At 38.5% G+C, this 17,718-nt stretch overlaps 1 protein-coding gene across 1 annotated transcript in view; it reads left to right on the plus strand.

The window, feature by feature from the left end:
• The window catches only part of LOC124258050 (solute carrier family 23 member 2-like), a 54,935-nt gene extending 45,110 nt beyond the window's left edge, over positions 1-9,825 (plus strand). Inside the window, 9 exon segments of the mRNA XM_046692126.1 lie at positions 2,708-2,808; positions 4,062-4,243; positions 5,657-5,771; positions 6,793-6,949; positions 7,061-7,122; positions 7,124-7,315; positions 8,156-8,429; positions 8,983-9,078; positions 9,578-9,825. Of these exon segments, the coding sequence (XP_046548082.1) occupies positions 2,708-2,808; positions 4,062-4,243; positions 5,657-5,771; positions 6,793-6,949; positions 7,061-7,122; positions 7,124-7,315; positions 8,156-8,429; positions 8,983-9,078; positions 9,578-9,825 (1,427 nt within the window).
• The last annotated feature ends 7,893 nt before the right edge of the window (positions 9,826-17,718 follow it).

The following is a 17,718-nucleotide window of genomic DNA, read 5'->3' on the forward strand; positions in this document are numbered from 1 at the left end:
TACGTTTGATTGGCATTGTATGCATGAAAAAAAACATTACAAGGAAACAAAAGTTGGTACTTGTATTTAGATCAGCAACACTAAGATAAGTCCATGCTTTACAAAGTATCAACAATGCCGAATATGTCAAAGATACTGTTGGGCTATCATTCAAGTGTTCGTTTATTGACAGTCTGGCAGAAACAACAATTCAGCTGATGTCAGAAGGAGATATGTTTTGATAAGTGTCAATATTGTTTATATTTGTGTCACTGCATGCATTTTACACCGGCAATTATTAATACATTGTATAGGATATTACACACTGATCACCAAATCATACAAATACACCCGTCATATACCTCTAGAATGCTTAATTACACAGTATTTCCAATACATTCCCTTTGATTGTAATAGATGATACAATTTCTTTCTAAGTTTACTAGGGTTCAAAATATGATTATTTTCTTACTGATGGAGAGAGCACAAACGGCTTGCTTCAATATATGGAGGGATATGTGTACAAAACTGCTTTATCAATACAATTGTAAATTTACATATATAACACAATAAGTACTCATTTTTTGGAAAATATATATACATAGATCTGGACAAGCAGAATATGTCCTTCATTTGAAACACGCTCTGCTGATTACAGCTGGTGGCTAACGGGATCGGGTGGTCAGGCTCGCTGACTTGGTTGACACATGTCATCGGTTCCCAATTGCGCAAATCGATGCTCATGCTGTTGATCACTGGATTGTCTGGTTCAGACTCGATTATTTACAGACCGCCGCCATACAGCTGGAATATTGCCGTGTGCGGCGTAAAACTAAACTCACTCACACCGACATATCTATTTTCGCTGATACTATATAAAGCATGGAACTGTTACTGTTTAACAGACATTATATAATATTTTGCTGATCTAACTGATACCAACTTCTGTTTTCTTGTAATGTTTTTTCATGCATTCAGTGCCAACCAAACGTATATATGATCATCAAATGTTACAGCTAAATTAGAAAAACATAATTGTGGTAAAATTACCTTTAACTTGTAAAGTGTAACTCATATTTTTCTCATCAAATACACTTTCTATTAAAATTGACCTTTGACCTTACCAAACTATATTGCGATGAGCATACATGTAATATTATTGTCCACAATTTTATATCATAATCTAAGCATTCCAACTCTACTATTCTGATGAAAATCGGTCAATCCAAACAAGAGTTATTAAACCATCCTGTTATCGGTTTATAACATTGTGTTTCTGGAAATACAGTGCCATGTTTTTTTTAAACATAGATTGTCAGGTCAATGAACACATATGATTCAAATCCAGGCTGCTTCACTCGATGTATCTTGTCATCGTAGAATGGAAAAGAAACAATCCGCATCTTCATGTACATTAAGGGTACGGGTGGACATTCTTGTTGTTGTAACTACAGCTGACATTGTCACAGACACGCATCTGCCTTACGCGACTTCGTTCTATCTGAAGATGAGAGAACTTAGGAACTTACAGTCCGTTTGAGTCAGAAACGGACCGATGAATTGCAAATTTAATCATTGTACAAAATTGCCAGATAAATATAAATAGTACACATGTTTATCATTGACTAATACCCAACAGCTTTCTTATATTTGAACTTATATCATTAAAATTTTGACACAGTTCACTATTTGGAGGAGGAGTGCAGAGAAAGGGACAGCCAGGTGTTAGAGAAGCACGTGCACAAGTGCCCACCAAGTTATTGATTCATTAGCCTGTGCTGTGCCGTCTCCATCCTGTCTCGCACACCTGGCTGTCCCTTTCTCTGCACTCCTCCCTCGTACCAAATAGTGAACTGTGTCAAAATTGTAATGATAGTTTCTTAAAGAACTTTTTTGGTGGAGTCCGGAAAATGTTCAAATATAAGAAAGCTGTTGGGTATTAGTCAATGATAAACATGTGTACTATTTATATTTATGTGGCAATTTTGTACAATGATAAAATTTGCAATTCATCAGTCCGTTTCTGACTCAAACGGACTGTAGCTGATCGCATTGGACTTTGGACTCTATTTTGCATTTTGTAGCAACATTTTACGACATTTTCTTGTTCCTTTTATAATTTAAAGAAGGAGCAAGTAGTCCCAAAACTTCGTTACGAACGATATATGTGCTATAGTTGTCTTCAAACTTAAACGTTGTTCTGCTAAAAATAATTATTTTTCATGAAAACGGTTATAAGACGAGTATATGGATGACAACTTCTTGTTTGTTGTATAACACAACTTGTCCCAATTATCATTGTTTGTATAACTGCTTTTGTTCGGTCCTCTGTGATTGATTGTATATACATGTACATATCTGGCTTCCTGTAAATTTGATTTATATATAGTTTGCTTTCTACATCTGCCTTTAATCACCTGAAGAAGGGGCACGAAGTAGCCCAGAAACGTTGTGTTATACAATAAACAAGAAGTTGCCATCCATATACTCGTCTTATATATTCACCAACTTCTAAATGCCTCTCAAGAATCTCATGAAAACGGTTATATTTCAGTGATGTCATTTTCATAATTACTCCTTACTTAGGAAAAAAAATGTTTTGATTACAACCTGAACGAAATGCAGGGAAATTGAACGTTTTTAACTTGTTCCAAGTTCTTTGCAGAACACTTTTTCACCTTACCGTAAATATCCCAATTGACACTTGTACGCAATGATCGTTTTGAAGGCAGTTTGACAAGTATGACCTATGACGGCAACACAACCAGTCTCAATGGTTCAACAACAGCAGGCTTGAACCTGCTGTCCGAAGGAGAGAAATTGAAACAGGTACATTGAATGTGTATAAAATACTTGATCTTTTATATATTACTAAACTAGGCGCTATACAAGCAAACTATTCTTATTATTATTATTATTTTTACATATTATGTTCGAGTTTCTTTATCTCATATATATCTGATCTTTTATTCATCATATTATTCTCTGTATATGTGAGTCGCTCAGTAACAGTTTCTAACCCATTTAGCCACATACTCAAAACATGGAAAACAAAAGGTACAAAGCCTGGTTGATGCTATTATAATCAACGTTTTCAGCCATTATCAGGGAACCATGATAAACCGATATCGCTTGAAGCAACACTGCCACAAAAATAACAATGCCCTGTTTGGATACATACAAATTGGAAAATTAGCAATTGCATAGTGAAAAATTATATCAAGCAATTATTCTTTAATTCAGTATGGTTTACGAACCTGGCAGTCAAAAGAAAATGTTGATGATATTATAATAAACGTTTCAGCCATTATCAGGGAACCATGATAAACCAATATCGCTTGAAGCAACACTGCCACAAAAATAACAATGCCCTAGTTGGATACATACAAATTGGAAAATTGGCAATTGCATAGTGAAAAACTATATCAAGCAATTATTCTTTAATTCAGTATGTTTTACGAACCTGGCAGTCAAAAAAAATGTCTTTTGATGGTTGCATAAACTACACGTAAAGAACGGCCATACAAGGAACTAAGTCTAACCTGAAATATACTTGTTTATGGTTGTTACTCCTGCGCTGCATATGTCTTCAGTGTTTAAGTACTATTTTGTATGCCCAGATGAATTTTGCGACAAGCATGTGTCCACAGTACAAGAAATGTCTCTTACGATTCATTCGAAAATGAGATAAGTCAATCGGCATGCCCATATTCCCATTTGATACCACTCTCCTTGAGTATCATAATAAACTCTCACAGTGGGTCACATCGTGTGAACATTCGACTTAATTAATCACCAAACAGACTATATAAATTATCGGAACGGTCAGGCTCACTGATTTGGTTGACACATGTCTTCGTATCCCAAATGCGTAGATCGATGCTCATGAAGTTGATCACAATGGTCAAGTCCAGACTCGAATATTTACATACCGCCACATAACATAACATAACGAGACATCTGTGGGCTTAGCTAGATCTACACGAAGAATGAAATGTTATTATTCAGTACAAGTCTAAAGCCTTCCTGACTTGAAGTTGGACGAACAGATCTTATTTGAATGAGCTTGTGATGTTTTGCAGCTATCTGGGAGCTTGATGGCCGCCTCAATGCTGGAAATTCTAATAGGGTCTACTGGGTTAGTTGGAGTCCTCCTCCGCTACATCGGGCCAATCACAGTAGCTCCTACCATTGCCCTCATTGGGATCTCTTTGTACAAGATTCCAATAGCCCAGTCCAGACCGTCGTGGGAAATTTCATTCGGGTTTGTATAAAAATTGCAAAACGACGTCTTTAACCAATCACCATTTAATTATGATAGCTCATTAGTTGAACGCGGTCCCTTGGACGAATTTTGAAGTACAGTACTACAGCCAAACATGTCTTTGGGACATGGGAACACGTCCAGCTGATGAGTGAGTGAGTGAGATTAGTTTTACACCGCACTCAGCAATATTCCAGCTATATGGCGGCGGTCTGTAAATAATCGAGTTTGGACCAGACAATCCAGTGTTCAACAGCATGAGCATCGAATTGTGCAATTGGGAACCGATGACATGTGTCAACCAAGTCAGCGAGCCTGACAGCCCGATCCCGTTAGTCGCCTCTTACGACAAGCATGGGTTACTGAAGGTTCATTCTAACCCGGACCATCACGGGTGTCCAGCTGATGAAGTTCAAGACAAGAGGTGTGTCGACTTTTTACAATCTCAATGATAAAAGATCGTTACGGACTGTAAGAATGCAAACTACTTTTATAATGAAGTTTAAAGACGTTTATAGTACGTTGATGTTGTAGAGGAATATGAAATCGTACATAATATTCGACAATTCGGTAATACAATACAGCATGAACTGCCGGTGGTGTACCAGAGTTACGGTTTGGTATGCATGTGTATTTTGAGATAGGACATATATTAACCAACCCTCACTTAAGAAATAATGGGATTAAAAACGCCCATTTGTACGCGATTGGAGTATTTTCCTTTTCGATGAAAAACTAAATACATGTATGCACTTAGAATGTCAAAATACCTTAAACCTTACCAGTGGCCGTTTTGAAAACCGGTTTACCGATTGGGGTGATTTACTGGCTATGAAACTGTACTTGATAACGCCCCCCCTCTTCATCCCCCAAATGATCACTTTGCCTTCGATCGATCTCAAGGCGTGAGAGGATGATCATTCTATCAACCAAGGGCCGCTTATCTGTTAGATGTAGTTTACAGGTCGCAGTGATATAGCAAGGATATTGCTGACTGCGGCGAACAACATTTACTACATCCTTTATTGAAAGTTATTGGATATCATAAATTTCAAATATTTGACTTCGCGGAACTTTGCAGTTTGATTACATACATGGAAATGAGTGATATCTATATTTCTACTGCAGACCCATGAAGATCCATCAACCCATGCTTAGCGTTAGACACGACTAACGGGATCCGGTGTTCTGGCTTGCTAACTTAGGTGATGGATTGTCTGATCCAGACTCGATTACTTATACACTGCCGTCACAAATAGCTGGAATAGTGCTGAATGAGATCAACAAACACATGACTTGACCGTGTTTACAGCAACAAACCAATCGTATTATGTGGTTCACCAAGTTCGTTGCTTCATGAGTAAAGTCTGGAGGTACACTTCAGTCATGGCTGCCCAATGTTTCCTGTTTTAGAGGGATAGCACTGCTTCTCATCTTCATCCTGTACATTCCACATGTCAAAATTCCACTTCCGAGATGGAGAAAGAAGAAACAACGAAGCTATCTACCGATATTTCAACTCTTCCCGGTATGTTTATGTATATCCTTTGAACTAAAACTAAAATAATCATCTCGTTAAGATGTGAGTGTTCAATCATTTGCTGCTTGTTCAGTCAGCATGATTTGCAGGTACATCTGTCCGGTAGTGGTCAAATACTTGCAAATTTGCATACACCTGGGGATAGACGTTCCTGTATTATGTCTAATAGAGGGTTATACGAGAATGTATACCACCTTCTATTTACCATGTCAGGTACATGCCAATATACCCTGGCACACATCCTATGTATCCGACTCTAGTTAAATGCATATATTTATGTGAACAACAAGCTCTTATCAGAGCTTTAGCCTGCTTCATATTTCCCGCAGTACAGATACGTCAGCACACACACTATGTTTAGACTTCAGCTACATTTAGACTGAGAGGCCTGGCTGATACTACAAGTTATTACAACCGTAATATCCAGAATATCATGGGATATTCCATATGACAAGAAGACCGGCAGCTTTCTGAAGATCACTTTTCACCCTGGATACTCCTCCTGTACCTCTTTAGCAGCTTGACCGTTGTTTCAGCGAGAAGAATATTACATGTGTCAACATAATCACTACTTTTAAATTATGCTGACTTTGAATTTGCCCTGCCTCTCTATTTCGTACTGCCATTATAATTCCTTTGAATGTATTGACTTGTAAACTTAGTTTTGTGTATTATATAACATTTCTTTGTTGACTTTTGGTTCTTTTACGTTCTAATTTCAAGACGGCTTAGTTTCAAAACGTAAAAATTACATGAAGAAAAACACCTCCCGCATATAAAGCATGCTGTTTCACACAACAGACACTGACGTAATAATGTACCTTGTTCTGAGGTTCAAAAAGTAATTTGATAGAGAAGGTTTATGCAAATAAGGCTAACAGAAACTGATGTTATCTTACTATAAGGGAGAGCTCATAGTCGCCGTTCATGATCATGTATCATATATCATCATATATATATGAAAAACACATTACATTCATGACTGAATACAGGTTATGATACGTTGCAGGTTTTGTTGAGCATACTGGTGATGTGGGCTATCTCCGCCATCCTCACCGTCACAAACGTCTTCCCAAACGACCCTGACAACATCCGCTACAAAGCGAGGACGGACGTGAAAATGTCGATGGTGGAGCTCACGCCATGGTTCTACTTCCCGTACCCAGGTGATGGTTTATGTGCCCAAGTTTAGTGCCATTTACTTCCATTGCTAGACACATGTACGAATGATAAAAGTTTTCACCAACAGCTTTGACTCATTTGTCTTTGTATTGCAGGTCAGTTTGGATTGCCATCATTCAGTGTAGCAGTTTTTGTTGGATTCCTGTCTGCGCTTTTGCGCGTCCATGATAGAATCTGTAGGAGACTATTTTGCCACCGCGAAAGCATGTCAAATCGACCCTCCGCCCGATCACGCTGTCAACAGAGGAATCCTTATTGAAGGTCTGTGTGGACTACTTGGCGGAGCGATTGGCACGGGACATGCTACGACGTCATACAGTGGAAATATCGCAGCGATATCTGTATCAAAGGTTAATGTTCTGTTCATAAGGCTGGGTAATAAGTTAATATCTTCTATACCTCCAATGCTAAGGTTTGTATACACGTACACATGTGGTTTATGTTGATTGACTTCAGAATCTTGAGGCAAAGATACCTTGTTACTTTTCATAGCTACGCCAACAATGTTTCCATCATGAGATTTGTCCGTCAAGGAATATGTTAACTTAAATTTACGCAAACGTGTTTGGGTATGTAAAGAATGAAAAAATCCCAAATTTTACTTGTTGTTTATAGGCATATTTACTCTTTGAAGTAATTTTGCTGCGCTGTTTCTATTACACCTGCCCAGTCCTTGCTAGATAGATAACATTTATTGATATAAATTAATGTTAAAATGAATGAAGGAAGGAAGGAAAACTAAAACTAAAATATCGTATATAAAATACGACATAGACAAATAGAATTTGATTCGTTTATATTCCCCAACCATAGTAACAAGCTATTGCACAGCCATCTCCAGTGCAGTAAACATCTCTTACTTCTCGATCAAAAATAAATAATCAACTTTATGAGGTCATATTTCAAGACAAGGATATCTTATGCGTTAGTCTAATTTTTATCGCCACCCGATATCCCTGAAGCAGATCATTGTGATGAGGAGGCGGTGCTGTAGCTTAGTGGTTAAAGCGTCCACGCCATAGACCCGGGTTCGATTCTCCACATGGGTACAATGTGAGGCTCCCATTTCTGCTGTCACAAGCCGTGATATTACAGCAATATTGCACGAAGTGTCGTAAAATAAGAAAATAAAGAAATATCGTTGATGGTGTCACTTAATAACGACACATTTTATCATTCCTATTTTCTAGACGGCTAGTCGATCCGTGATGCTGTGCAATGGTCTCATCCTTATATTGATGTCGGTTTTCGGTAAATTTGGTGCTGCCATAGCAACTGTTCCGGATCCGACTCTAGCTGGCTCAATGGTCGTCCTCATCGGAATGCTTGTGTCCATTGGCCTGTCCACCCTCCGCCATACCAACTTGAACTCGTCCAGAAATCTGACAATAGTTGGAGTGTCATTATTCTGTGGGATATTCCTGCCTGAGTGGGTGGACAGACATGCTGACTTCATTGATACAGGTACTTTGATGAATCGTGTTTTCTGATGATGCATAGGTCGTGGAATTGAACTGGTTTTGAAAACCATGAGATTTATGTCTGTCTTGAGACGCAGATATTAAATGAATGGACCACTCATACTCCTGGTCACCCATGTTCGTCCATTTCACACCCAAGGCCGTTGATGTACTCAGACTCAAACTCTCAGACTCTTTATTTTCGTAGATGATGGCCGTTGGTGTACGTCGGTTATGGTATCATGTTGTGCAACCACCTTGATAAGAACTCCATTTCATTGCTTTCCAATTTGTGGCACCGCTTATTTCATTTGATTTTAAACCCATCTCTAATAAACAAGGGTCCCGATCCATGAAACGTTTGTAGCGCTTCGACATTCATAAACATGTGATAAACTATAGAGTTTACGAACTCATTTTCGATCGGTACCCAGAAGCTTAGTCCTTAAATCGGCATTGTGCTGCAACTAATATTTCAGGCCAACACTGTACTTTACTTCACTAAACAGATCGACTTCGTGTCTCAATATTAATTTTCCTTGTTTCTTTTATGACAGGAGTTGCTGAAGTTGATGGTGTGTTGAAAGTTGCTTTGGGAACACCCATGTTTGTTGGTGGTCTTTTATCCATAGTCCTCGACACCACAGTTCGTGGTATGAATATTTTTTGCGTAACTTTCATGTACCTAGTAAATGACATAAAATGAGATAAAATAGATGAACAGAATGAATTTGGTTCAATACTGATTATCCATTCATTTCTAATTTCGACTGGAAATCCTGCAGTGATTCATTACAAGATAAACGAGACAGATACTTTGGGGTTGTAACAAGAGAAAAATTACATGGGGATTGAATGGCCACAATGGCCGATGAGTATGAATCACACTTATGTTAAAGATAACCTGAGAGAACCTGTAACCCATGAAAGTTTCAGTTCACTTGAATGAAATCACTGCTACGATATTGACAAAAGATATTTACGACCATTACTCGGAGTCACACCAGGTGATTTGTCTGATTGCAAGCCATCCAATCCCAATCCCATTTTGTTTAACCACCATTTTGTCAGATCCCCATAGCATACCCGGACCAGTGTTGACTGCAACATAAATCAAACAAAACACTTCAACAAGGTTCCTTTTACTTTCAGGAACACGAGAAGAAAGGGGTCTCGTAAGTTGGCAGAGGAATGTGTCACGTGACGGAGACGGGGATAATTCTAACAGTATATCCGTCCAAGATGCATATGAATGGGATTTCCTGCCACGCATCTACAACAGACTCCCATTCATTGCAAAGCTGCCGGTTATGCCTTCATTGTCAAAATGTTCTCTGTCCAAGAACTCTGTTGCGGAATCTGTGAAATTCACCAGTCCCAGTGAAGTGGTTATGCTTTGATCATCATAATGATCACATCACAGATGGTGTAATTGCCAAACTTACAGGGCAGTGTAATTTTGAAACATTGTGAACCTTTTGTTAATCATGCAGTTCGAATTTGAGGAGGAAACAATCCGTATGGTAATTCATACAAATTACGTAGTATAGCATACATACATACACACACACACACACACACACACACACACACACACACACACACACACACACACACACACACGCACACACACACACATACATACATACATACATACATACACTCAAAGGCATAGGTTATATTGACACACATACAACAAACAGAATCAGCGTTAAGTTAACGCTTCCGCGAACAGAATGTTATTGTATGGGAAGATAAAATATGGTAACGATCAACTGTAAATAAGATCAGCGCACCTGGCATATGAAAATGAGCCACAACATAAGAGGGAGATCATTAGCAAATTTACACAGCCAGTACCGAGTGTGTCCACCTTGTGCATTGATGCAGGCCAGGACCTTCACCTTATTCCGGCCACTAAACGTGCACAATCACGTGCGTCCTTGCTGCAGCTGTTACCCCACCCCAGCTCATAACTCCCTAACATATGGCCTGATATAACGTTCACCTGTGCGCCGTGACACGTGTCCTCCCGTCAGGTCGGTGAAGAAGGAAACGTGACTCATCGGTGACAAGAACTCTCCGTCATACCCACTATTAAATTGATAAAGCGTGTTGTAGCAAATCAACTGAAACAACACCTCCTGGACAACAATCTTGGTGATATCATGCAGTCAGCATACAAAATGGGTCACAGCACAGAAACAGCTTTGCTGCGTGTGCAGAATGACCTTCTGCATGGTGTTGATTCCAAGGGAGCGGCAATTCTTGTCCTCTTGGATCTATCAGCGGCATTTGACACAATAGACCATTCCATTCCCTTGGAAACTCTACAGTTACGTCTTGGAGTCACTGGCGATGCGTTATCATGGTTTCAATCGTATCTCACAACCAGAAAGCTATGCTCGAAATCTGGGTGTCATCTTTGACTCAACATTTAAGCATGGAAAATCACGTCAGTAACATTTGCAAATCTGCATATTTCCACCTAAGGAACAACAGACAGATTAGCAGATACATGGACACACCATCAGTAAAATGCCTAACCCATGCATTTGTGACATCACGTCTAGACTACTGCAACAGTCTACTCTATGGAATACAGCAGAAGTACATGGACAAGTTACAGCGTGTTCAAAACACAGCTGCCAGGCTCATAACACGCACACATATGTATGTGCACATAACACCAGTCCTGTGCTCCCTGTAAAAGACAGAGTTGTATTCAAACTACTTCTGTTTGTTTACAAGTCCATTAATGGGTTTGCGCCATTCTATCTCCAGGTACTAGTCAACCTTCACAAGCCTGGAAGTTCACTCAGATCAGCTAGTCAGCAAAGCTTAGATGTTTCATATGTCCGAACCACAACATACGGAGATAGAACATTTAGCAGAGCGGGTGCTGTACTCTGGAGTGGATTACCTGAAAATGTCAAAAAATCGGAAATATCAACAGTTTCCGATCTTGTCTCAAAACCATCCTCTTCAAACGAGCATTCGACTAAGCGCACATAAGCAGGACTGTGGATATGTAGAGCTATACAAATGTCTAATTTGATTTTGATTTGATTGCTGGCCGTCGCCGTAAGTGTCAAATGTTGTTTCTATGGATGTTGAATCGACGTAACGATGCAAGGTACCAGACTGAAGCGTTACCTATAGCTGAGTGCTGTGTACAACTAAACTCACTCACTCACTCTAATATATGGGTTAATGGAACCAAGTACATTTAAGATCAACCACCAGTTCCCCCAGAAAGAAAATGGAGATATTTGCCTCAATCCTTCTAAACAACGTTTGATTGTGAGGAATGTCCGAAGACATTTGTTATTGAAAAACAACAGCTTCCAAGAATAAGAATTTTCCCGTGGTGTTTTTGATTGACTGGCATTAGATTGCTGCCACCTTGTTCCCAAACGTTAATCGCCATATCAAGCAGAATATGAACATTAAACATGACTTCTCAATGTTAGTACATTACCCATTTGACATACACCAATCACGGAACATTCTAGTGTACATTTTGAATCTAATCACAAGTAATGCATATGATTGTCAACCCCTTAACAACTGTCTATACTACGCTCAAATCGGGTATCACAGGAGTTTTAACGACCAAATGAAGGATTTGCGCAAACTATTTCAGGGTTCAGTTATTATGACGAGCACAGATTATTATGACGGCCATGGTGATATTCATCTAGAGTTATTCTCAATATAGGTACAATGTGTGAAGGCCATTTTTGGTGTCCCCCTCCGTACTGGAATATGGCTAAAAAGCGGCGTAAAACTAAACTCACTAACTCACTATAGAGTGAGCACAAAATGCTGATCTTGTGGCTCGAGATCTTATGTGAGACAAGAGAGTTTTTTCCGATTAAATGCATAAGGTCAAGCTGTCAGATCTTTCTATATTTTCACCTATGTCACTGGAGATACCTTTTGGGTTGTAATGCATTCCAAAATTCTTCCTAAATACAGTACAAGTCTAAATATAGCATACCACTGCCCCTCTCTGTACACTGCATTACACACTGTTACCCAACAAATATTACTGTCCCATCACAACAGGTACAAATTATTACACGAGCAAGTGTGTCATACCAATTATACGAAAAGAGTGTGAAATTTTGTATATAAAATTCGTGTAAGTCATATGACACGCTTGTAATTATTTCTATATTATCCATTTTATCCGTTAACACGTTCGATTGTTTAATGACGTCACAGACGACGGAATACAGAAGCAATGGTTGCTAAGCTAAAGTGATATGTGCACATATGATATATATAACTCATCCATTGAAGATATCACTGTTTAATAAATCTACAATGTTATTAAACAGTTAACTGTTACAGCTACATGCACCGATATTATGAATGCCACAAATATCCTGCTTGTTGTCCTCATGTGTTCGCAAAGAATTACACGTGAGGGAAAAACAGCACGTTCTGCTGTGTTTGTATCACATGACGCCATTCGTCTTCAGTTGATCAGCTTCCTCCTTTTGTCAAAACATTAGATTCTTAGACCCCCTTTGAAATATAACTGTACATCCTGTCAAACATCATGGTTCATGCGATCCCGTCAGTTTCAACGTTTGATACTTGACACTCCTCTCATGTCGTCTACCAGCATCAAACACTACTATACAGATCATTATGAAAAGGTGTTTTTTTTATCTATGTAAAATACTTCTTTGTCATTAATCACTGCATCAGTTCAAGCCACTTCCAACCGACACCAAGTATGTGAACAATCTACATGAAACAAACCTTATGCATGACCGCTCATTTACACTGTTTAGCCAACATCAAATAAGTATTTGAAAGTCAGGCACTAGATGCCCTATGTGTCTGTAAATCCATGATCTCGTCCTTAGAGAACAGAATGCGCGTTGTTGTTAATTCCCCAGGTCCGCGTCCAAAGTACCTTGACAACTACCCGTGAACATCCGGGTTGGAGTGAGTGAGTGAGTGAGTTAATATTTATCGTCACATCGGCAATATTTCAGCCATATCGTGACGAGAACATTTTATAATTATATTAAAGATGAATAAAGTTAGAAATTAAAAAACCTGTTGACGAAGAACAGTAAAACTACTAGTGTATCACAGATATCCATTTAAAACTAGCAATTAAATATAAAATATTGGAACTATAAATGACAATACAATATATAAACAGGCTGTAGATTGCTAACGACTGAAGGTAGATCACCATACTAGGGACCATGGGGACTTACAGTACATTTGCTTCCTGCATGGACCCTAGTTTGATTTACACCATCCCTTCAGCTGTCAGCAAGTTTAGACAATTTAGCCATCCGGGTTGGAACTGGTCTTCGGCAACCCATGCTTGTGGTAAGTGGCGACTAACGGGATCGGGTGGACCGGTTCGCTGACTTGGTTGACACATGTCATCGTATACCAATTGCGTAGAACGATGCTCATGATGTTGATCACTGGATTGTCTGGTTCAGATTCGATGATATAGCTGGAATATTGCGGAGTGCGTCGTTAAACATCAAACAAACAAACCAAACGACTACCCTGTGAACTTTATTGCAGACAAAGTACAGATACATTATTAAAAACGCAAATAGCTATTATAGCTGGTATAAACGTCAAAGCATAAGGGCCAAAGTACATACTTCAGCAAATATTCGAGCAACACGTATTTCCGTCAATTTACGAGTTTGAAGTTGTCATCCCTAAAGTTTGTGGGGCTGTAACAATGTACATACCCTGCGTAAATATAACGTTTGTTATTTACAACAGACCTTCGAACATAGAATTAACATCGGTCATCAGGTATACCGTTGTGTATGTTAATTGTTTTGTCACCTGCTTGCCTTGCTTCCGAGTTACAACTTGTTTTCAAAGACGATTTTGTCAAAATCGCTTGGTGTCGCTAGGCCTTATTTGTTCGAGCCAGACGCTAGTGATAGTGAAAACGATGATCAGCCTCGCTCATCACAGTTACTGTTAATTTATTCAACCTAAACAGTGGGACATTAGGAAGGTCTGATTGTAATAAAGTATCAAAGCAGTGTGGGCTTTTTCAGGTTTTCTAATGCCTGGATGGTATAATGACTGATCCAAATTAATCCCATTTCTGTGTTTGTTTTACCTCGAAATTTAATCATGTCATGTAAACATATGACGTTTATATATATTACGTATGATATCAAAAAATTGACATTTGATTTATTTGAATCCGTAAACTAAACAACCCCACTTTGCCATTGTTAGAAGAATCTGAAAATTTACTTAGGTAAATAGGTACATACAGTTTTAGCACACAGCAAATGCTTATATGTATTTCTTATGCAACAATGAAGTTCTGTTCGTCTTCTCAACACAGTGTCGGCCCAAAGCTTTTACATACAATTCAAACTGCATGCAATACTTCAATTAATACTCCCTTGTTGTAACCCCTGTTAGGTGGTATAAACCTACACATGTTATTTGTCATCATTCACTTGATGGTCAGTTAATGAATTTATAATAGGTATAATTAGTGGTAACACCACTTAGTTTACCCGACAAAGGTTCCCATTTGGCATTTCTTGTGTCTGGAGTAAATACTCAACATTATAAAAAAAGGTCTGATGTGGAAAAGTATTACATGTTATGTAATATGCGCATGGAAGTGCAGCGAGAAGAATTATCAGCCGAGTTACAAAAACAAACATCGATCAAAGGATTTTTTAACCGATAACAAGCTGATTGATTAAATACTTTTATCTTGAACAGCGGATTTTTCAAAAGGTAGTGTTTATGTATGTAGATTTATTAATCTATACTGAATACACTCTGTCGTAAAGTGTCTGTGTAAAAACAACGTCCTCCTTTCAAAGGATTAACCGCCAATACATTGATTGATTGCTCATTATTGGCTAACTAAATTACTTTTTTTTAAAGAATGGCGGACATTATGCAATTAGTTGCCAGGTGTGCTATCTTGGATGACCAATGAGACTATACACCAATGTGAAAAACCTGAAACGATATATCACTTTTTCGGATATTAGACTTGGAACAGCTGCAGATGAATGGCATATCACTCGTTTTTGTGGATATTGATGGATACATTCCTCGAACAAGGTAATAACCTGACATTGTTCCTATAACTTTAATCTGTTTTAATTTTAATATTTGCATTTTGGTTTTATTCATTTGTCGTAGCATTCAACAGAATCATTGTTTTCACGGTGAAGTGTAATGAGACAGACAACATACACTAGGGCGTGTGCGAATTATGATTCACATTGGCAAACTATCAAATGTCTAGATATTACAGTCCTGTTATAAATTCACTGTAAGTATCAGCAGATCGTCTGCTTTTTATTTAGTTTCAAAATGCATACAAGTATGATCATAAACTAATTAGGATTATAAGACCGAATACATGTATAAAGACGTATATTGACTAGTATCTTCATACTGATGAGGGACGTTAACCACGTGAATGTAGCAAGAAATTTATCGCGCAGTATTGTCACTTCGACCCCCACCTCGCTTCCGTGGAAGAAATCGTTATGTTACAAGTTGTGTCATGCAAAATCCTTTTGTTCACGATTCAAATACATATTTAACTACGAGTAGAAAGTAGTTTTGATTTTCGAACTTGATGAAAACAAACCATAAATCTCATTAATTCTTTAACAGACTTTCGGCCGTGGCGTCGCTACTTATTACTGGTAGAAAAAGATGTTACAGTATTTGATTGATGGACAATAGGATTTTGCATGACATAGCTTATAACATAACAATTTCTCTCATGGAAGCGAGGTGGGTGTCAATACAATACTACTTACAATATCATTGTCACTTCGATACCTCGCTTCCGAGGAAGAATTCGTTATGTTACAATTTGTGTCATGGAAAATCTTTTTGGTAATCAATCATATACATATTTTACTACAACTAGTAAGTAGTTTTGATTCTTTACCTTCCGTGAAGCGATCCGAACACAAGTAAGATATGGTTCCTGGCTTCCACAACGCTCGCTTCGCACTCACAAACATAACCCATTTAGCACGAACAAGGGGTCCGGTGGAAATCAGCGCATGGTGACACCATCACCCGATCCCTAGGAGCAATTGACGGCAACGCAACGATTCGGCATGTCTTCGTTGACGTCAAGAAATCAGCAAAATGACGAGCTTGTTACACACTTTATATACAACTAACTGAAATGTCCTTCCTCACATGACATCACTTCCTGTTCGCTGCAGTGCACTGGCGACGGAGTTACGTAACCTCTCTGTGGTTTCGTTGACGGGCGAGAGTGAAGCAGGCGACTTTTTGGCAACTTTTAATCGCTCGGTATTAATTAACCACAAGTGTTTAAAGAACGAATTCGGTGTTCCGTTTAGGACTAACTACACGTCTTTCATATGTAATGGTTAAAAGAGTACAAAAAATAAAAGTTTATTTGTTCTTTAATTACTCGTAATGTAATGTCTACACTGATATCAATATTTTGTTGATGTATCGTGCTTGTTTGTTTAAAAGAATCCGTGATGCTAATGTAAAAACAGATATATTGGTTTCACTTCAAAAACACTTTCACCTTATATATTATCCAGCAGGTCATTGAGTGTAGAATAATACTCGCCAAGTCTGGCAAGTATCCAGTTAACATTCTAAATATTGACATCGATGTATATAGGGGATGTTGAGAAAGATAGAGCGTTACACTGCATTCTAACGTGAAACCCGCCATGAAATCCAGGGTTTCTGCCAGCAAATAATTTTGTTGATTCGTCTTCAAATTATATATTTGGAAACAAATAGAATATACCTTTTTATGACATGAAGATGCCCCTTATGATATAACATCGTGTGTGGCCAGGTAAACGTCCGAGAAGCTGGAGCAATGTTAAACTTAACCTCATATTTAACTGAAACGTGTGTAATATTGTAGCAATAGGGCAGGGAGTAAATTTCTCAAAACTATACATGTATATATGTAAATAAAGAAACTTCACATGTGTTACTTTATGCCCCATATAGAACAAAGTGTGTTGCCAGTGGATACACCTGGTATATGGACGTAACGAGGCATTATGGTGCAGCTGGTGCACCCTTCACAGCCAACAGTAGCAAGGCGGGGTCACATTTTGATTTCACGGGGACTAGCTATCTGTATTGGAGCTTGTTCAGTACCACACAAGCCCCCACACCCATTTGCAACACAAGGCAACGTTGTCTCATTAACTGCCCAACACAGCATGAGGGAACCTACATCTTTGCTGTACAACATAGCGCAGCTCTTGAACCTT

The sequence above is a fragment of the Haliotis rubra genome, unplaced genomic scaffold (genome assembly GCF_003918875.1).
Source record: "Haliotis rubra isolate DU_JTF1 unplaced genomic scaffold, ASM391887v1 Scf680, whole genome shotgun sequence".
Taxonomy (NCBI): Eukaryota; Metazoa; Mollusca; class Gastropoda; order Lepetellida; family Haliotidae; genus Haliotis; species Haliotis rubra.